General features: G+C 38.3%; 1 protein-coding gene across 1 annotated transcript in view; it reads right to left on the bottom strand.

Moving 5' to 3' along the window:
* The window catches only part of LOC133659656 (adenylate cyclase type 2-like), a 78,087-nt gene extending 60,627 nt beyond the window's left edge, over positions 1-17,460 (bottom strand). The window contains exons 1-5 of the mRNA XM_062062241.1: positions 17,319-17,460; positions 12,379-12,551; positions 5,258-5,407; positions 1,298-1,446; positions 1,082-1,193 (exon numbers count right to left, since the gene is read on the bottom strand). Of these exons, the coding sequence (XP_061918225.1) occupies positions 1,082-1,193; positions 1,298-1,446; positions 5,258-5,407; positions 12,379-12,551; positions 17,319-17,460 (726 nt within the window). The remainder of the gene's footprint in view (positions 1-1,081; positions 1,194-1,297; positions 1,447-5,257; positions 5,408-12,378; positions 12,552-17,318) is intronic.
* Positions 17,461-23,468: the final 6,008 nt, after the last annotated feature.

Genomic DNA, 23,468 nt, shown 5'->3' with positions numbered 1-23,468 from the left:
TTTACTAATTATATATTTAATATTTTCATAGCTACAGCATAAATTCCTGTTTACAACTTTCTAAATACGTTTAACAGTCTATATAAATAAACATTGATTGATTGATTGACCTCTGCAAACTTTGAAGTGCGACGTGGCGAGGGACAAATGTAAATGGGTTGTACTTGTATAGCGCTTTTCTACCTTTTTTTTAAGGAACTCAAAGCGCTTTGACACTATTTCCACATTCACCCATTCACACACACATTCACACACTGATGGCGGGAGCTGCCATGCAAAGCGCTAACCAGGACCCATCAGGAGCAAGGGTGAAGTGTCTTGCTCAAGGACACAAAGGACGTGACTAGGATGGTAGAAGATGGAGATTGAACCAGTAACCCTCAGATTGCTGGCACGGCCACTCTCCCAACTTCACCACGCCGTCCACTTCTACCTTTTTTAAGGAACTCAAATCGCTTTGACACTATTTCCACATTCACCCATTCACACACATTCACACACTGATGGCGGGAGCTGCCATGTCAGGAGCAAGGGTAAAGTGTCTTGCTCAAGGACACAACAGACATGACTAGGATGGTAGAAGGTGGGGATTGAACCAACCCTCAGATTGCTGGCACGGCCACTCTCCCAACTTCGCCACGCCGTATTACAATACTCACTATTGGCTGCAGTCAGGCATACAGCACCTAGCGTGTTACACAAATAATGTTGATGGGGCCACAAACAAAATTGTTTAGGGACACAAAAACCCTAGGTCCCAGTCAAGGTCAAGGTGTCGTTAAATTACATTTTTCAGGTGTTCACGAAATGTAAAGATGAAACAGATAGAACAATCATATGTAGGCTCTATATCAGAGTTAGGCACTTGCTGTTCAAAAAAAGCCTTACATTCATCATGAAAGTATGAGATATTACTGTGAGATAATTTGTTCTCCTTGATTGGTAATGGCAACATTTCATTATGGACACAAACCATACTTTAAAGTCTTCTTTGCATAAATCGTATCTGTTATGCATGATGAATTTTGTATGTGACAATATGTAGTATGTGACAGTGAGCTTTAACTGATGGAATATTTACCTTGGCAATTTGGTCAAATTTGCCAAACAATTCATTGAGCATGTGCACCAACTCTCCAGGTGAGCAGTCACTGGCAAGGCGTGTGAATCCAACTATATCAGCGTACAGTATGCTACAAATCAAAAGAGAAATAATATAATAACACTATTAATCATTGTTATATCAAAACATTGAATTTTTTTAAAGAAGAGCGTTGTACAAATAAACAATACATGCCTGACATTAATGTGTCTCTGAACATAGAGGTTGTGAAAATTGTTTGTGTTCTCTATTTGTCCAAAATTAGGTCCTTTTAGTCTCTGGATGATCTCTGCCTTCATCACACGGGCAATGTGCGCTGGCAGCAGTGACAACAGCAGACGTTCCTGATGACAGCCCAAAAAGTAAAAAGTAAAAAAATAAGCATATTTGAAATGTAAACACATTATGAACACATGACTTAATTGCATAGACCAGTTAGAGCAAATGTAATTACAATTCCTACATCTTGTCTGTGAGCATATGGCATTTTTGAAAATCAATATTAGTAACAAGAATTATCCTAATACAAAATCAATTCATTTAATCAAACCATTACTTAGAATCATTTAATTTTTTAATTTATTTTTTTAATATGAGGTGATATGTAAATGAGTTTATTTTTACTTTGATTTTGTAAACTCTCATGTCTAGAGATGGGTAATTGTTCAAATCGTGCTTGGCCGGTGCTTGAACAGTGCCCGAGCTGGTACTTTAAAAAATACAAATCATACTATAATTTAAAAAAACAACTAAAAAACACACTTAATTTAAATGGGGAATAGGACGTGGGACAACTAGACAAGAGATATCAATGAGATAAAAATAGTAGCCTGTATGTCACTTATCAATCACCTGTTAAACATTTCAGCTGTGTAGTATTTTTTGCTTGTTTGTTTCATGTTGTGCCTGTTTTGTTTTTTTACACAATAACTAATAAAATAAAATAGCATCACATTAGTTCTCTGAAGGCAACATGATAGGGGACACTTCCTATCTTTTTTGCTAAGCTATCTGTCATGATGATACATTCAGGCCAAAAGGCCGAATAAAACATTTGATTCTGAATTGAAACAGTAAGTTGAAACTGTAAAAAAAAAAAAAATAAATAAATAAAAAAGATTTTAATGATCAAACATTAAAATATATGAAAGTAAATGAAAATAAATAATTTGTTCAACACTGATGAATTTTTCAAAATTTAACATCAAAAATGTATTTTTCAATTTCAAAGTCTATTTCTTAAGGCCCTGAATCAGCTTCTTTAATATTTAAGTAATGCATTTAACAAGAAATAAAATAAAAACAGCAGCAACACAGAACACATAAAGTAGGAAGGGGATTCATATAGCGCCGTTCATTGCGGTTTACCTGACACTTGAAACGTGAGGAATTGGAGGATGTACTATTCACTTTAGCTACCAGACAGCAGCAGAGTGTTGACTTTCTTAAAATAAATGTGTTTTGTGGCAATTCCAACTTAGACCACAGCATCAGTTGCTTTATAGAGTGGCGCTTTCTATCATTTTCAGCAGACTGCATAGCAAAATTATTAACCCACCTGTCTTCCTCTCACATGAGATACACCCAGGAATGGGGCCATATGACTATTTTCCCTACTGTACACTGTGCAAAAAACAACTTGCTTGTGTTGCAATATTAATTTCTAAAATCCTGCGGTTAAGAAAAAATAACCTTGCTGATTGGTGCATGATATGTAACTGTTGTGTTGCTGTTGCTGTAGTTGCTACCGCCATTGCAATATGTGTGTGGTGTTGAAACTGAGGACTTAAGGTCGGCAATACATTTTAAAAAGTGCATCAGAGTCTGTGCTTCTGTCGGAATACTACATTACTTGCGAGAAGTTACTTGCACAATATTGCCGTCAAGCACTTGTTGCAGGTGGCTGAGTCTGCCTTGATTTAGCACCGAAATGAAGCAAGATAGCTACTTTTTTTGCGACCTCGTTTTATTCTTGTTTACGTCCACACCGGTGCCATTATGTAACTTTCCTTACTCCTGACAAAGGAGGCAAAAACTGGCTTCTGCCTCCTGCAGTTTCAATGATGTATGTCACACTTAACGTATAAATCAACAACTATAATCCAGGAACACAAGTAATCTCATTTTATTGCCAGCTGCAATGAAAGAAAATACGATAGTTTACCATATGATAAATTCCAGGCATTAATACTGTAGTTGCCCACTATGTGCCCTATTCTCCTGTTTTTGCCTAAATGTTTATTTACGCGTTTGAAGTTACACATGTTTCTCTTATACGTATTTTCCAATCCAGTCTGTGGGCATGCACACCCCGCATCAATTGGGCAAAAGTGCCTAAGTCTGGAATTAACACGGGCTCAATACTAATGTCAAATGCCTAGTTTTTGGCTGTTTGCAAATTGTGAAGCATGGAGTTTTACTAACACTTGCGAATGTCACTGGAATCCAAGAAAATGTTAACATTTTATAATTTGAAAAGGCTGTGTCAATTCAGGATGCGCTACAGTAGATAGTATGTTTTGTCATGGTGATGTTTTGTGTGTTTGCACGCTACATCAGCGTCTTCTTCCTGTGTGGATGTGAATATTGAGCCGCAAATGAAAGTTTGTTTTAGTTATTGTTTGAGTGACAGCTGACGGTTAAAAAATCTATTGAATCAGTTGATTAAAATGTATAACATTTTTGGTTATCATGCTTTCTACATCCTTGTTGATCATTCATGTTCAATAAAGTGATTGTTGACGATCACCTCTGTGTTTTTTAATAGCTTCTGATAGATGCGATTTGTATGCTACTTCAATGATCAAGGTCCAACCAAAATCGTTGCAAGTATTGAAAGTCCAAGGATGTCTAAACGGGGTCGTCTTGCATTTTATGCCGTTGTCGCACCCTTCTTCAGCCGTTCCACTTACGCAGAGAGCAATTTTTATTTTGATAGTTAATTTAGAGTAGCATTATGGTCCTGTTGTCCTCTAACAGTGGATGCATTCATATTTCACAATTGAAGGGATCAGATTATAATAGTAATAGTTTTCTTGAAGTACAATACAAGAATTCACATGGGCTGAACTCTTTGCAGCCCGAGACGTGCATGAGAAGAAAAGTACTCAAGTCAATGAGAGACTACGTGGAAGGCCAGATTCAACAGGGAACGCCCATATTTAAGGGTTGCTCTAACAAAAGTGTGCATCTTAAATGACAGAGACGAGGGAGAAAATGCTGCACAGTCAGAACCCGCACAATGGTGCAACATAAGGCAGAGCCCCATGGTGACTCCTTAGCTAACAGGACTTTACATTTATGACAATTCACATAGTCCCCCTTGGACCGCTCATTCAAAAATCTGGTACTCTCACTCTGCAGCATGGTACTTTGGATAAAAGCATGAAGCACACAGCATATATTATGAGTGCACTCAGCGCAAAATAGGTGTCCCTGCGCTGTTTCTGCCATCTGTCACAGGCAGCTATAACTCCCCAGGGCAATTTGAAATGCTCCACCCAAGGCAAGTTTTGCTTCAACTGTAAAAACACAAGATTAATTCACCATGGCGAAAACCAGCATTTCTTTTCTTTTGTAAATCAAAGTGGCCAAAATAAAAACACAGCAGCAGCCCAAACGTTAATCAACACCCTGATGGCTCCCACCTTGCACGTAGAAGCAAGTGCTAATTTGTGTGGAGCTTCCTGCTGGAGGCCCAGCAAGTGGGAGGGTAAACTGTTGCTTGGGCTGAATGAAAAATAGTGTTTTGAGGAATGCATACACACTTCATACAAAGAATAGGAATGAAGAACTGACTGCTTAACAGAGACCGTACTTTGTGGTAATGTAGTGACTCTTCAGTGAAATACCATTAAGACTCATGACGACAAAACGTTTGGTATTCTGCAAACAGCATTTCTTAAGGTAGAAATAAAAATTGTTGTAAAGGCCACTTGAGCATGTAACCCTAACCCCTATTTCCAAAACCATGTATATATTTTTCAACAGCTTTTATGGACTTCCTAAAGTACAGAATTAATGTAGTAATAATAATTAAAAAAGGGATTTATATGTCCCTTATTTTAATTGAATGACATCTAACAGGGTTTCCGCTCTTTCTCTGAAATTATTTTTCAGGACACGCTAACCTGGTAAAATACTTGATAATTGTACCTGCTGTCGCTTCTCAAATTCCAGTTTAATGGGGGATTTGATGCAGTTGCAGGTGTCCTGGTAGGTCTGTTTGAGTGCCAACTCCATCAGATGTTTGTGGTATGCCCCTGCCATGTTGCCACACATGAAAATAATGATATTGGCCAAAATCTGTAAAAAATAAATAAATAAATAAGGAGAAAAACAAATATACTTATTAAGAGTTTGAATCAAACACTGTCCATCAAAAATGTGTTTTCTCTCAATTGTCCATTTTAACTATCCACACCTAAATAAATCATGTAATCAAAACAGTAGTTTTGCTGCTTTGGTTCAAGAAATCAAAGTGGATACATTCATTAAGCCTTAGCAACAAGGTCTCTAACGTGCTGAGGTAGTAACCATAGACAACTGGCCCCACAAATTTGCTATTGAAAAGAATGAACACCTGACTAAAGAGAACATACATATGATGTATTACTCTCTACTTCTTTCTCCTCTCTTGGGAATTTTATTCAAACACAATAATGTCTGGGTTGGGTAAAAACATTGTGTTTCCTAATTATGTAAGTCAACAGTGTCTTATTAGCAACATACGAGATCCATACTCTTTAACACATTTGTTGTTTGACTGTCATGTCTAATTTTTGCTGAGGTTTCTCTGTTGCAACAACACAGGCCCAAACAGCGACTGCATGGATTGCTTTAGAATAATTAGGACGTCACCTTTGACATTCATATGTAAGCATGACTCAGGGAGGTTTAAGAGGTCTTGATTATTTATCCAGCACAAGCTGGTACTCAATGGCTTTTTTAAGTGCTTAAGACAATTTAGAGTAGGGTGACTATCTTACGGTTGTTGGCATGTTTGTGCACACGTTCAGAAAATTCAAACTTTATCATGCCAGTAAAATCATATCTGTGGATATGCTGAATTTGTATATAGTAGATTTCTAGAATTGTGTTTTGAATGCCACAGAATTTACCAGAGGTCACTGAAAAATCCTCTCAAGTTGCAGTCAGAGACAAAGAACAATGGAGACTGCAATGGTGGTTGATTTTAGAAAGTTCAATTCAATTTCAATTCAAACAGCAGTTATCTAATGGCCTTTATAAAACAAACCAGATATCGACCTTCAGCCCTTACGTATATTCCTCTAGATAATAAGCCAATCCCCAATTACTAATTTAGGAATCTCCACCTTTCATCACTATCAGAGGTAATTTAACAAAAAGAAATGTGAGTAAAGCTACAGTCTGGCATCTCAGATTTTTTTTTGATAATTATAACTTTTTTAAGCATGATCTAAATAATATTGGCCTAATTGAAATGTTGAATTAACTAACCTTATACTGTATGTATTACAGTGCAGTTTTTGTCTTATGTTTCTTTTATAATGTTGTGGCAATCAGTAAAGATTTTCACCAAGGCTTCTGAGAATTTACAATAGCACTCACTCAACGCTACTATAATGGGTGACTATGTGGGTTAATGTTTAGAGGGATCTAATAATGTTTTAAATATATAATCAAAAGGTTGTATACAGTTTGTTTTATGGACTAACACTATGACGATATTTGAATAATTATTTACTTTACGGAAATTCCTTAACCACATGCGGGCTTGATACCACTTCGCTGCTATAAACAAGGGACTGTAATTGTGCTTTATCTATATGACTGGCAATATTTAAATTGTACTTCTTGTATAAAGCAGATCCCCACTCACACTGTAGTCATTATCTTTGTGCTATTTTATGGTTATTTGTCATTAAATAGAAACATAATTGAATTAAATTGTTGTAAATGATCACCTTACACCTCACTCTTACTCTCAACATTAAATTCAGATTGAATCCCAATAAAGTGTCTTCTCAAAATAACAATCAGAACATGTACAGTAGAACAGGTCCCGTATACATTTACTGTTAGACAATGCGTAAAAGAGAAAATAAAATAAGCTATAAATGGTTTTCAGTATTCAATGCAACAAATATGAGTGATGTGTTTTCACCCAGGTAGACCTAATACTTCACAACTGCTGCCAAACAGTACATATGCATACTGTAATAAATTCAATTTTTTATCTGACAGCCTGAGAGGAGCTTAATAGGAGAAATGTTTGTTCAGTATTGAGTACACTGTAAGCAGAATGCTCACTTATGTAGCCAGCTGTGGAAATCTGAAAGTGCTGCTAGTTTTGTTAGTTGGAATTATTTTATAAAATAAAAATATTTTTTTCCTTTCCTTAAGTGCCAATTTTAGTTTCAAAATACCTTCGGTTAAGAGGAAACAGTGATAATTATATCGTATATCATACATTACTTACATTACAACTGCATCACAACATTGCTCTATTACTGCAGGGTTTGTAAATTAATAACAGTATACCATGCGGCACATGTCAACTGTATAATAGTACCTTTAGCACAAGCTATCAAAATCTGAAATTTTATGGTTTACTTATTTTGAGATACGAGCGGTCTCTCAGCTTTTTGTTACGCTTTAAGTTGCAGGCATGAGTTAAAAGCCTCTCCTTCGCTAGATGGCTAAGCCAATGTCACAGTGGACGCCTTAAGATCTGGTCTTACTTGCTGGCATTAGGTTATTATTAGAGTTTGATATAACTGAGTTTTCCAACCATAGGAAACTCAACCTTTAGCAGCAGTCTAACTTCCAAATGTTTCTAGCTGACAGCTTCCTCTTACTTGGGCCTGCTTTTCTACCCACAGTTCGACCTCCTGCCCACACCTGAAGCTGCTACTGATGTTCAGGGCGGTTTGTCGCTCTGCTGCGATACAAATGGCCGATGTCTCCAGTCCTGCTGCCCAGCCTTGTGTGATACTAACCCTCCCAGCACATTGCCTGAAAAACAATGACTCTTCTCCACCACTGCACTGATTGTGGGATATAGCATTGTAAGAATAACTGTTTTTTCAACGCCATTACTCACTGCCACCTCAACCCTATTGACCTGCTGTCCCTTTTCGGTAACTTGGCTCACGTTGGATCTAATGAGACGGGTAGACCCTTTTTTTTTATTTACAATGATTTCAATTCATATTATAGGTAACAGTGTTTTGAGTCACGATTACTGAACAAATTGAGCTGGTAAGTTCAGGTACCACTGTACTCTAATTTCCAGTAAGAGGTTTACCATTCCATTTTAAGATGTAATTCTGTTTTTACCTGGCATGAAATAGAAATGATAAGGAAAGAACATTTCAAGAACATTTCAGTACATAACACAGATGATGTCACAGGAATGACAGGCCAGACAACCAGAGACCTGCAGACTGATGTCCTGGTCTTGGTTCTGGTATCTTGCCATTAGTACAATTAGCAATAAAATTCCAGTGATTTGATAGCTGTAAAACAGACACAGGTTTTACAAGGCATATTTTGTGGCATACAAAAGTAAGTTCATGCTCTAACCCTATAAGGTATTTATTGACTGCATCACATCAAATTTATGAAAATGAAAAATATACATTATAGTTCTAAATAGTTTGTACTTTAATTTGGACCCAATGTGGGATAAAATCTCTTCCTTTAAAAAAACAAGCTGCAACATAAAAGAACATTCTTTTAAAGCTTAATACATTTTGCTAAGTTACTGTGACATCACAGTGAGTGTTCTTCAAACACCACCTGGTGAGATTTAAACAAAGAATAAGGGTTGTCAAGAACACAATACCTGACATTTAAAAGCCTTAATGAGATAGACTGTTTTTTATTCTGAGCTGCTGAGCTCTAAAGATTGATGTGATCTCACTTTAAAGTTAATAAGAACTCCAAAGTACCGCTTACTGTGAACTGAAACTGTGAGTTTCAAGTGGGTTTGTGATAGTACTTCTGGGCTGCGATGGACTATAACCAAGAAAACTGTATGTCAGGGCTTTAATTTAGCTTTTTCTTTTTTTAGGCTAAGCGGTTGAAACATTTTGGTCTTATTGGGACAGTTCAAGCTTATCTGAATCTGCTTATGACATATTCTGTTGGCCAGCTAGTAAAATGAAATGTAGGCAGAAATCACTGCAACTGTGGACTGACGATATACTGGAACTGTTCAACAAAATGTGGAGAAATAATAATATAACAGCACAAAAAAAACTGGTCTTGCTTCTGCCAGTCAGTAAGGTATTACACAAGCTTCCTAACCCACACCAAACAAGAGTGATGTGTATATACATATAAATATATGACAAATGTTTTGGTATTCTATTTATTATCGCGACTTTGACTGCCTAAACAGTTCACACTTAAGAGGTAAATACTGATGTCAGCACAAATGCAGGGTTTCCGCTTAAAGGGGAACTGCACTTTTTGTTAGAATTTTGCCTATCGTTCACAATCATTATGAAAGACATGACAACGGATGGATTTTTTGTAATGCATTCTAAATATTAAATGCATGTAAATAAAATGTGGGAGCTCCACTATTCCGCCCTTAAAATCAGATAAAGAACCATTCAATTATCGCCAACAATACTCAATTTGCATTTTGTGACTTGAATATTAACCAAGTATTAGTGATATTGTTATTATAAATGTTAACGCAGACAAACTATTTAGAGCGGCCCCGTGATCACTCCCGGGTGTGCCTATTTTTACATCATCGAGAGGTCTGCTGCTTCCGTGCTAACTTGCTCCCTGTACCGTAAGAAAAAGAAAAAAAAAAGCTAGCGTCGTTATGCGTTTTTGAAATTAGTCAGCTACGTATGCTTAAAGTGATCAAAATATGTAAATATCAAATGTTATTATAAATGTGCCCGTTACTTTATTACATATATACTTACATCATGTATATACAACCTTAATGGAGGTGTTTGGATGTTTTTTAGGGGATCTATAAGCAGAATTGAACGGCTCCCATTTAATATTTAGAATGCATAAAAAAAGCCATCCGTTGTCATGTCTTTCATAATGATTGTGAAAGATAGGCACAATTCCCCAAAAAGTGCAGTTCCCCTTTAATATATTTGATTGTGGCATTATATTAACCACCAAACCTTAAAAAATCTGGGTTTTTACTGTGAAAAAAAATTAAAGTAATACAATGTATTGTAGCGTCCACAAGAAAACACACAAAGTCTGACACTTTTTTAGCTTTTATTGCCAATTATGTGTTAACAAAGACCCCAATTCAGACAAGTATTTCCTCTGTGCACACACTGTGTTTCACTCATAGACAAACATGTCCTCATTCTTCAGCAACACGGTGCATTCACAGACATGGGAATAGATTTATCTAATTTATTTTTTGTGCACTATTGACTAGTGATGCACTGAAAATTTGGCCGCCCAAAAATTACTTTAATCACCGAAAAAGCGCTGCAGAAACCGAATGTTGTGATGACGTAAACTATACGCCAGGGTTGTCTGGAACGAAGGCACATGTCCACGATGTGGACTTACTTAAGTATATGCGAAATATACCCACAGACACAGCGGTCTCCAAAAAAATTCAAGATGACATCGGCGGCTTTTAAAAAGAAGGCTCACAGCAGCGCAAAGCAAACAATTTAAGATGACACGGGCAGATTTTAAGAAGAGGAAGAAGTAAAGACTCTCTAAATATGAATACAGTCTACTATACAGCAGAAATAGATGCTAGATTTGTTGCTAGTTGTTTTTAATTAAATGAGAGTGATTAAAAGTTTTGGAGAAATATCTGGAACATTTTTTCTCAACAAAGTACATTGAACTATAAGCAGCAACAATTGAGAATAGGCAAAACTGTATTATGTAAAAAAAAAAGGGGAAAAAAAAATCTATGAATAATAATAACAGATTTGCCTTTTTAAAGAAAATACATGCATCATAGCAAATAATGTGATGACGTATATTGACCACGACGGAAACCAACATGCGCGAGTAAGCACAATCGATGACCACCAGCAACAAAAAGAGAAAAATGGCTGTGGCCACTAGTAACAACAACGCAGGGAAAAACATCCAACGTATAAAAACATCTCACCCTAAACATGTAAAAGCTGGCCTTGCTTTTAATGGCGATGGAATTGTGTGAAAAATAGCTATAACTGTTTTTTTTTGCCAAAGTCCGACAGCTAAACTGTGTCTATATACCCTGTGTGCATCTTTCATTAAATTGTTTTTTTATTTTGACAAAGCAGATAGATTTGTCAGTTTGTTTTTATTGCTGCAGTTTGCCGGACCTTTATTTACATACAAATTGATTATTATTATTATTTTTTTTATCAGCACCTTTGCTGCCCTTATTTTAAATGGACACAATTTTAAAAGAGTCATTTCTATAACAGCCTAATCAGTAGCGCAGTATAAATATGTTCTTTGATAATGGAGTAATCTTTATCGTAAATTAGCAAATCCCTAAAAATATCTCAAGGTGAATTCAAAAGCTGATGGCTAAGTCAGAGGTACTGAATAGGTATACGCATCATAATCCAATTAGTCCATTAATTGTTAAAATTGTCGATGACTAGACGATGATCGAAATAGTTGTTAGTTGTTTTTATTACCGTGACAACACTTTGGCTATTGTGCGTGTAATTTGTCTGTGCAAAGCTTTTGTATTACTCTTGTTTGGTCACACCTACCACCTGACGCACAATGGACTACTGCTGTTACGAATCAACACACCTGTCATTTATGAGAGACCCGCCTTCATAAGCCCGCGCGTCTTGCGTTCCAGTGTCAGAATGTAGCTACTTGTACACGTACAGTAAGCCTCATTACATCTCCAGCTTTCCTTGCCTATGTGCTTCCTCACTCTTTGTGTTTTCCCCCCGTCGTGCTCACTGTGTCTCATTTTGTGTCGTCATCCAGCAACCCGTCTTCCTTCCCCGGTGTTGAGCTGTGTGTCTCGTTTCCCCGGATCCTATCTGGACTCTCTGCTGCCCCCCGCGATCCCGAAGGGAATAAGCGGTAGAAAATGGATGGATGGATGGAAAACTATCACATATAGAAACAACTAAAATGTGTCTAAAACTAATGAGCAAGTTTGCCTAAAAGACAAAGACGAAAACTAAGATGGCTAGAAATAAAGGTGATGTGACCAAAAGTACAATACAAACATGTCTGAACAAGGAAATAATTGTTTAAAGTTGTATCAGTACAAAGAACAGTAAGTTATTATTTAGACTTGTCACAAGGCTTACCTGCCATACCACAGGTTCCATGTGGTCAGATGTGGTGGACAAGCAGGCACTCAACACAACAGTGTGAGAAACAGAGGTGAGGACGCTGGCGATGATGGCGTCCCGCATGGAGAATGACAGCATTGTGTAAACCACGAAAACAATAAATAAGAAGAAGGACACCTGTGGAGAAAGATGTTTTTGTCAGACTTGAAAAGTGTCTTCTACAGTCCATTATTTTATTTAAACTGCATGTAAAAGTGATGAAAAGTCCAAGATTCTAAAGAATCTGTTATCTGAAGCCCAATTAACATTTACTTAGTTAAGACCAAGCAATTCCCTTCATAAACACATGGTCATGGAAAAGAAGCAAATCCTTGGGTCAAGACACTAGAGATTCGGAGGAGCCTGATTTGACTATCAACCCAGCCAGTCAAATCGTCTGCTATTAAACCCCTTTTCTTCTGTGGGAGGAAGGCAAGTTAAATACCTACTCTGGCCCCCTGCGTACAGCAGGTGTGTTGGGAAGATGGATCGATTGCATTCATAATGTCTTCTTTAAATATTTATTAAAGACTTGTGCGTGCAGACAAACATTATTTAGAGTGTGAGTGTTTATTCATATCCACTTTCAATTCCGGCTGTCACTGGGGAGCGATCTTTGCTTCCGGTCACCGGCTCACACCGGAAGTGTAGCGCTCCTTTTGCAAAAGTAATGATCCTTCCGTAGGTGCACATATGTAAACTTTGTTACAACTTTTACTTCCTCCATTTAGTCAATTTTGATGTCCTCTTGGTCCTGCGCCAAAGCCCAAAGACTTCACAAACTCTGATTTTGTCTTTTTTGAGGTAGAAAAAGTCGCAAATGATATCTTTGTTTTGTTCACTTCAATGAAAGATGAAATTCCTTTGCTAAATATACATAAGTATTCCAAGTTAATTAAATATAAGAGCGAGAGCACATCCATGTGATGTTACTGACACCTAGTCACCAGTCAATATACACTACTTTATATCATCATTTGTTTATTTCTCAGCCTTAGATTTAGCTGATTGTTGACCAAATCTAACAAATCAGACTCAACTTTCAAAATTCTTATTTGAAGACAGCCCTACAAGTCACTCATCCTCAGTAACTACCAGGATGAGTTTACATTATATTATATATATATATATATATATATATATATATATATATATATATATATATATATATATATATATATATATATATATATATATATATATATATATATATATATAAGAGGTTACGCAGCCTCCGAAGCAGAACCTCCAGGTTCTGTAACAGCTTCTTCCCTCAGGCCGTAAGACTCTTGAACGCATCATAATTAAATTATCCCCTCAACTCCCCCCAAAATGGATTAACTCGCTGGAATAAAAAAGACAATATAACATGCATCCATAAACGTGGACGCATGTGACAATGTGCAATATATTTATCAGTACAGTAATCTATTTATTTATTTATATATATGTATTTATATATATTTATGTATTTTATATATATATTTATATATTATTTATATATATTTATTTATTTATATATGCACCTTATTGCTTTTTTATCCTGCACTACCATGAGCTTATGTAACAAAATTTCGTTCTTATCTGTGCTGTAAAGTTCAAATTTGAATGACAATAAAAAGGAAGACTAAGTCTAAGTCTAATATTTTCATGAGATGTAGTGTCCATTGCAGAGGATGCTCGTTCTCAGGAGAATATAACATTGTCCCACTTATAAACTACCTTTACCCAGCCCTTTACCTAGCTGCCTTAATTCCTGCACACATAGCATTCATCATAGAATAATACACAACTCACATAATGTTTTTTCTGTAGTGACTGTGCCAGACGTGAACATGCATTCTACTGAGGTAGCAAATTATGACGTGTTCAATCTATCGCAGCATCAAGCAAATAATCTCAACATTCCCATCATATCAATTCTTAGATGTGATCGAAATGATTTAAGGCGCACTAAACAAAATAAACGTAATGTTATTTTTATCACTATTACAGATACCATTAACACAAATTCCTCAAAACAGTCCGTCACACTGCTACCTCTCTATCTTATCTAGCTGCCTTATGCAGCCATTTGCACAATGGTGATGGAATATGCTACTAAGGAGGGAAATCAATGTCTTAATCACACGGCATCAGGAGCGTCAAACCTTTGGACTTAAAAAAATTGGCCGGGGGCCAAAAGCGGACTGCATGCAAAGTAACTATATATATATATATATAATATATATATATAAAACCCAAAACCAGTTGGCACGTTGTGTAATTCGTACATAAAAACAGAATATAATGATTTGCAAATCCTTTTTAATTTATATTCAATTGAATAGACTGCAAAGACAATATACTGTATTTAATGTTCGAACTGAGAAGTTTAATTTTTTTTGCAAATAATCATTAACTTAGAACTTAATGGCAGGAATACAGTGCAAACAAGTTGGCATAGGGGCGTTTTACTACTGTGTTACATGGCCTTTCTTTTTAACAGTACTCAGTAAAAGTTGGGGAACTGAGGAAACCATTTTTTTAAGCTTTTCAGGTGGAATTATTTCCCATTCTTGCTTGATGTACAGCTTAAGTTGTTCAACAGTCCGGGGTCTCTGTTGTGGTATTTTAGGCTTCATATTGCGCCACACATTTTTAATGGGAGACAGGTCTGGACTACAGGCAGGCCAGTCCAGTACTCGCACTCTTTTACTAAGAAGCCACGCTGTTGTAACATGTGGCTTGGCAATGTCTTGCTGAAATAAGCAGGGGTGTCCATGATAACGTTGCTTGGATGGCAACATATGTTGCTACAAAACCTGTATGTACATTTCAACATTAATGGTGCCTTCACAGATGTGTAAGTTACCATGCCTTGGGCACTAATACACCCCCCATACTATCACAGATGCTGGCTTTGGAACTCTGCAATCCGGTGGTTCTTTTCCTCTTTGTACTGGAGGACACAACGTCCACAGTTTCCAAAAACAATTTGAAATGTGGACTCGTCAGACCACAGAATACTTTTCCACTTTGCATCAGTCCATCTTAGATGAGCTCAGGCCCATCGAAGCCAGCGGCGTTTCTGGGTGTGTTGATAAATGGCTTTGGCTTTGAATAGTAGTTTTAACTTGCACTTACAGATGTAGGGACGGACTGCAGTTACTGACGGTGGTTTTCTGAAGAGTTCCTGAGCCCATGTGGTGACATCCTTTACACACTGATGTTGCTTTTTGATGCAGTACCGCCTGAGGGATCGAAGGTCCGTAATATCATCGCTTACGTACAGTTATTTCTCCAGATTCTCTGAACCTTTTGATGATATTACAAATGGTGAAATCCCTAAATTCCTTGCAATAGCTGGTTGAAAAATGGTGTTCTTAATCTGTTCGACATTTTGCTCACACATTTTTTCACAAAATGGTGACCCTCGCCCCATCCTTGTTTGTGAATGACTGAGCATTTCATGGAAGTTGCTTTTATACCCAATCATGGCACCCACCTGTTCCCAATTAGCCTGTTCACCTGAGGGATGTTCCAAATAAGTGTTTGATGAGCATTCCTCAACTTTCTCAGTCTTTTTTGCCACTTGTGCCAGCTTTTTTGAAACATGTTGCGGGCCTCAAATTCCAAATGAGCTACTATTTGCAAAAAATAACAAAGTTTACCAGTTCGAACGTTAAGTATCTTGTCTTTGCAGTCTATTCAATGAAATATAGGTTGAATAGGATTTGCAAATCATTGTATTCTGTTTTTATTTACCAGTTACACAATGTGCCAGCTTCACTGGTTTTGGGTTTTATATATAGCCTATACATATACACTACCGTTCAAAAGTTTGGGGTCACATTGAAATGTCCTTATTTTTTAAGGAAAAGCACTGTACTTTTCAATGAAGATAACTTTAAACTAGTCTTAACTTTAAAGAAATACACTCTATACATGCTAATGTGGTAAATGACTACTCTAGCTGCAAATGTCTGGTTTTTGGTGCAATATCTACATAGGTGTATGGAGGCCCATTTCCAGCAACTATCACTCCAGTGTTCTAATGGTACAATGTGTTTGCTCATTGGCTCAGAAGGCTAATTGATGACCCTTGTGCAATCATGTTCACACATCTGAACACAGTTTAGCTTGTTACAGAAGCTACAAAACTGACCTTCCTTTGAGCAAATTGAGTTTCTGGAGCATCACATTTGTGGGGTCAATTAAACGCTCAAAATGGCCAGAAAAAGAGAACTTTCATCTGAAACTCGACAGTCTATTCTTGTTCTTAGAAATTAAGGCTATTCCACAAAATTGTTTGGGTGACGCCAAACTTTTGAACGGTAGTATATATCTGTACATATTATTATTATTATTATTACTATTTTATATATATATATATATATATATATATATATATATATATATATATATATATATATATATATATATATATATATATAGCCTATACATATATATATATATATATATATATATATATATATATATATATATATGTATATATATATATCTGTACATATTATTATTAATATTATTATTATTATATAATGGGTATATAATTATTAACAGTTATGGGCAGTTGGATTCGCAACTGTTAACCTTTAATCCTGAATAACCTGTTTCAGGGTCGGGCTGCTATCAGTGCCCAACCGGGGCTGTTGAGTTGGGTGGCTTGATCTAGCAGGGTAGGAAGAGCTCAACATCCTTGGCCAGACATTTTCCCAGGAGACAGATACTCCAACAAAGCTGTACCTGCCGGGGTCGTCTTATATGTGGTAGTTTATGCACCTCTTGGACATTATGCGTCGGTAGGCGAGACGGTGAAGAAGAGTCCGCACACCTCTTCCTCACTTTAAAATTTAATGTTCTGGTCAGGCATACAGGTGGCCGAATACCAAGCCAGGCACCACACAATATCCAACCGTGTTCAAGCCCTACGGCGATGGAGAAGTGGTGACAGGAACAGGCAGAGGATGCTGCTGGGAGTTCATAGCCATGACTCTGCATACAGGTGGCTGTGGGGGGATGGTCGTCCATGTACACAGGGGTAGATAGAGTGCCCATATCCTCCCACAGCGACAGAGCAGCCCTTGTTCGGGATAGCACTGCAACATACTAAGTTAATTGCCAGGTTACTACGCCAGTACCAGATAGACATAGCAGCTCTAAGTGAAACAAGATTCGCTGGGGAAACGCTGCTCAAGGAAGTTGGTAAAGACGCCCAGACAACCTCTGGCGTTGGATTTGCTATGCGCACCAAACCTGCAAGATAGCTTGACAGCCTACCTCATGGGCTCAAAGATCGACTGATGACCCTGCGTCTCTGGCTCACAAAGGACTGCTTTGCCACTGTCATCAGTTAGTTAAGTTAAGTTAAAGTACCAATGATTGTCACACACTAGTGTGTGTGTGACAAGCGGACAAGTACAAGAACACAGTGGCAGTGGCACATGTTAGACCAGGGGTCCCCAAACTACGGATCCGGCCCTCCAACGTCCAAAATCCGGCCCGCGGGAAGTCCCAAGTAAAAAAAAAAAAAACCTTTATTTTTTAATTTATTTTTTTAAATCTGTCCTTTCTAATCTATATTCTACCACTTGTTACTCTCGGTGTCTCCTAGCCGCTCAGGCAAATCATGTTGTCTAAAAATGCATTTTCCCATCGATAATGTGACATCATCGCACTCTGAATATATATATATATATATATATATATATATATATATATATATATATATATATATATATATATATATATATATATATATATATATATATATATATATATATATATATAAAACCCAGTCCACGGCCAAATTTTTTTAACCCAATGCAGTCCCCGATTTAAAAAGTTTAGGGACCCCTGTGCTAGACTATGCTATAGAGCGCCAAAGAGTGTGATGAGAGGAGCAGACTTTCTGGTCCGATCCTCACCTTCGGAGCAGATGAACATACAGCAAGCCTGGAAAATTAAAACGGCTAGAATCAAGCACCTGAGGAAACTCCATAACGTTCGGCCAACCCCCAACATCGAAACGTTGCAGCAGAGCCTCCAGAAATCCCTGTCCAACACAGAACGGGAGCACTGCAGCTTGGAAGAGGAATGGAAGTCCTTTCGAGAGGTCGTCTACAGCGCTGCAGCTGATACCCTTGGTTTCGTGGGGAGGAAACACCGTGATTGGTTCAATGAAAATGAAGAATCTCTTTGATGACAAGATCAGAAGCAAAAAGAAACAGGACTACCAGAAGGCAAGGTGACTTCTCCAGCAGAAACTGCGGAAGATGAAGAACGACTGGTGGTAAAAGAAGGCTAAGGAACTACAAGCAGCAGCCGAGAACCATGACATGAAAAAACTTTTGTTCCGTTTATGGACCTAAGGCATCCGGTTCAACCCCAGTAAAATCTTCTGACCAGTCCACCTTGCTAACAGCGAAAGCAGACATACTTGCTCGCTGAGCAAAACATTTCAACAGTGTCTTGAACGGAGAGTCAGCCTTTTCTGAAAAGGCAATTGCATAGCTGCCTCAACTATCAGTGAAATGATGGAAGACCTCTCTACTAGTGCCGAGGTTGCCGAGGCGTTAAAGCAGACAACTCCTAGAAAGGCACCTGGTGCGGACTGAATTCCTGCGTACATCAAGCATGGAGGTGGCATACTCTTAGACAAACTGACGTCCTGTTCAGGTCCATTTGGACAGCTGGAGGAGTCCCACAAGACTTCAAAGATGCATCCATAGTGCACGTACACAAGGGGAAAGTAAACAAGATATCCATGGAACAACTATCGTGGGATATCACTCCTGTGCATCGCTGGGAAGATTCTTGCCAGGGTCACCCTCAACAGACGGACGGCCTTCACCCTAACATAAAAGGTACCATCACTCTATCTAGGAACATAGATTACTGGCTGAGTCACACTTGACTAACTACACTTGAGCAAGCTCGGACACAATTACAGTGTCTGTTAGTCCGGGTGAGGAGTCAGTTAAGATAGAACTAACCAGCGCCAGGCTGGAAAATTCCTGCACACATAGCATTTCTCATAGAATAATACACAACTCACATAATGTTTTTTCTGTAGTGACTGTGCCAGAGTTGAACATGCATTCTACTGAGGTGGCAAATTATGACGTGTTCAATCTATCGCAGCATCAAGCAAATAATCTCAAGATACCCATCATATCAATTCTTAGATGTGATTGAAATTATTTAAAGGCCTACTGAAACCCACTACTACCGACCACACATTCTGATAGTTTATATATCAATGATGAAATCTTAACATTGCAACACATGCCAATATGGCCGGGTTAACTTATAAAGTGCAATTTTAAATTTCCCGGGAAACTTCCGGCTGAAAACGTCTAGGTATGATGACGTTTGCGCGTGACGTGAAGGGTTGAAGCGGAAGTATTCAGACACCATTGTATCCCAATACAAACAGCTCTGTTTTCATCGCAAAATTCTACAGTATTCTGGACATCTGTGTTGGTGAATCTTTTGCAATTTGTTCAATTAACAATGGAGACTGCAAAGAAGAAAGCTGTAGGTGGGATCGGTGTATTAGCGGCTGGCTACAGCAACACAACCAGGAGGACTTTGAGTTGGATAGCAGACGCGCTACCGTGACTACAGCTTTGGCTTCCAAACATTTGATCGCTTGCCCGTACGTGCGTGTCGCTATGTACATGTCACGTACGTAACTTTGGGGAAATATATGTTTCTTGCCGACTCTGATGGCGGCCAGGGTGTTGTCGAAAGCTACAACGCCCGCCGCCGCGCCGCTTTCCTCACCTTGACTTCCTCCGTCTCCGGGCCGCCGACCGCATCGATGAACGGGTGAAGTCCTTCGTCGCGCCGTCGATCGCTGGAACGCAGGTGAGCATGGGTGTTGATGAGCAGATGAGAGCTGGCGTAGGTGGAGAGCTAATGTTTTCAGCATAGCTCTGTCGAGGTCCCGTAGCTAAGTTAGCTTCAATGGCGTCGTTAGCAACAGCATTGCTAGGCTTCGCCAGGCGGTACAGCATTAAACGTGTGGTTACAGGTCCAGAGTTTGGTAGTATTGTTGATCTTCTGTCTATCCTTCCAGTCAGGGGCTTATTTCGTCTGTTTCTATATGCAGTTAAGCACGATGCTATCACGTTAGCTCCATAGCTAAAGTGCTTCGCCGATGTATTGTCGTGGGGATAAAAGTCACTGTGAATGTCCATTTCGCGTTCTCAACTCTCATTTTCAAGAGGATATAGTATCCGAGGTGGTTTAAAATACAAATCCGTGATCCACAATAGAAAAAGGAGAGAGTGTGGAATCCAATGAGCCCTTGTACCTAAGTTACGGTCAGAGCGAAAAAAGATACGTCCTGCACTGCACTCTAAACCTTCACTCTCACGTTCCTCATCCACAAATCTTTCATTCTGGCTCAAATTAATGGGGTAATCGTCGCTTTCTCGGTCCGAATCGCTCTCGCTGCTGGCGGTCATCATTGAAAACAATGGGGAAATGTGAGGAGCCTTTCAACCTGCGACGTCACGCTACTTCCGGTACAGGCAAGGCTTTTTTTATCAGCGACCAAAAGTTGCAAACTTTATCGTTGATTTTCTCTACTAAATCCTTTCAGCAAAAATATGGCAATATCGCGAAATGATCAAGTATGACACATAGAATGGATCTGCTATCCCCGTTTAAATAAATAAAAATCATTTCAGTAGGCCTTTAAGGCGCACTACACAAAATAAACGTAATGTTATTTATACCACTACTACGGATACCATTAACAAAAATTCCTCAAAACAGCCCAGTATCTATAATATGGGCTTTTTAAACATCAGATCATAGTCTCCCAAAACGTTATTAGGTAATGAGGTCAATAGAGACAACGATCTTAACGTCATTGGTCTCAGGGAAACCTGGCTAAAACCAGATGAATTTTTGCCACTTAATGAGGCATCTCCTCCTAACTATATGAATGCACATATCTCCCGTCACCTTAAAAGGGATGGAGGGGTTGCACTAATATACAATGGAAACAGTGGCGTGCCGTCACTAGAGGCAGGGGAGGCAGGGCCTCACCTGCCGTCATGGAAAGAAAAAAAATGTAAAAAGAAAAAAATAATAATTAAATTGTTATATGTATCCAGTGATTGTACTAAAGTTATTTTCCATTTAACTTCACCAGTTTTAGATTATTTTTATTTTTATTGTCACATTTGCCGTTCAAATACTGAGAAGAGACGGTGCGGTGATCAGCAGCCAGATGAGGCACGTCACTGATTTGTGCCTCAACATGGATTGTGCACAATGACTCGGCTAACTGCTGAGCTGCTGTGCAGTGAGACTGTATTGCTATATGAATTATATCAGCTAACTAAACTATGGCATAGTTTAGTTAGCTGAGGTATATAATGTACAGTGTATTTTGTCAAAAACTGTATGTGTGTAACATATTTCTTGTGCTGAGCATTCATAAATATGCTGCAAAAGACGTACTGGTTGAGGCTCGCAGTAATCCGGCCTCCTGGTGGTAGAGGGCGGTAGTGATCCCAGAGATCATTCCTCGGCCGCAGAAGAAAAAAAAAAAAAAAAGTTTGCAAGTGATTGTTTATTTCCTCTAGCCTGGACTTTTATTAAAAACATGGAGGATTACATATGTAAAATAAAACAGTTTTCTAAACTGGACTTTCAATCGAAGCAGGAGGTAATAATTAAAGGTATACCAACGCCGGAGCTAAAAGGTTTGCTTTTGACTTCGAGACAGAAGACCCGTTCTTTTCAAACGGCGTGGTACACACGCAAAGGCTGTCCAGCAAGAAAGGTAAGACCATAATAATGTTTTTTTTATTAAATGTGCTTTTTTGTGTGCTACAGCTGTGTAAATAATGCTGGTATGAGCTTTTAAACATAACCCGGTAACTGCTGCCAATCACATGGTGAATAAGATACTATTTAGGGTTCATATGTTTGTAAATCTGACTGTGATGATGCAGTGCCTCACCTGACATTAACCTCACCGCACGCCACTGAATGAAAATCTTAACCTTTCTCCTAACCTTAGTAATAAATATAAATCATTTGAAGTGCTTAATATGAGGTCTATCACACTGCTACCTCTCGTGATACTCCCATACACTAAACTATTGTCCGATCATTTCCTTATAAAATTCGAAGTTCTGACTCATTTTCAACAAGCTACTAATAACCACTGCTTTAGCAACCGCAACATTAATGCTGTCACAACTATGACTCTTGCTGGCCTACTGCCTTCGGTAATGGTGCTATTCCCAAATTATGTGGGCTCTATTGATAACCTCACTTACAACTTTAACGATGCCCTTATTTAGCTTTAGCACCGCTAAAGCTAAATAAGGCCCCTAAAAGGTGTACCCCTGGTTTACAGAAGAAACTAGAGCTCTTAAAGGCCTACTGAAGCCCACTACTACCGACCACGCAGTCTGATAGTTTATATATCAATGATGAAATCTTAACATTGCAACACATGCCAATACGGCCGGGTTAACTTATAAAGTGCAATTTTAAATTTCCCGCGAAATTTCCGGTTGAAAACGTTTATGTAAGATGACGTATGCGCGTGACGTCAATGGTTGAAACGTATTTGGACACCATTGTATCCAATACAAAAAGCTCTGTTTTCATCGCAAAATTCCACAGTATTCTGGACATCTGTGTTGGTGAATCTTTTGCAATTTGTTTAATGAACAATGAAGACTGCAAAGAACAAAGGTGTAGGTGGGATCGGTGTATTAGCGGCTGGCTGCAGCAACACAACCAGGAGGACTTTGACTTGGATAGCAGACGCGCTATCCGACGCTTGCCGCCGACCGCATCGATGATAGTTACAGGTCCATGGTTTAATAGTATTGTTGATTTTCTGTCAATCCTTCCAGTCAGGGGTTTACTTCTTTTGTTTATATCTGCAGTTAAGCACGATGCTATCACGTTAGCTCCATTACTAAAGTGCTTCGCCGATGTATTGTCGTGGAGATAAAAGTCACTGTGATTGTGCATTTCGCGTTCTCGACTCTCATTTTCAAGAGGATATAGTATCCGAAGTGGTT

The sequence above is a fragment of the Entelurus aequoreus genome, linkage group LG11, assembly GCF_033978785.1.
Source record: "Entelurus aequoreus isolate RoL-2023_Sb linkage group LG11, RoL_Eaeq_v1.1, whole genome shotgun sequence".
NCBI lineage: Eukaryota > Metazoa > Chordata > Actinopteri > Syngnathiformes > Syngnathidae > Entelurus > Entelurus aequoreus.
This window is presented reverse-complemented; position numbering and strand designations above follow the sequence as displayed.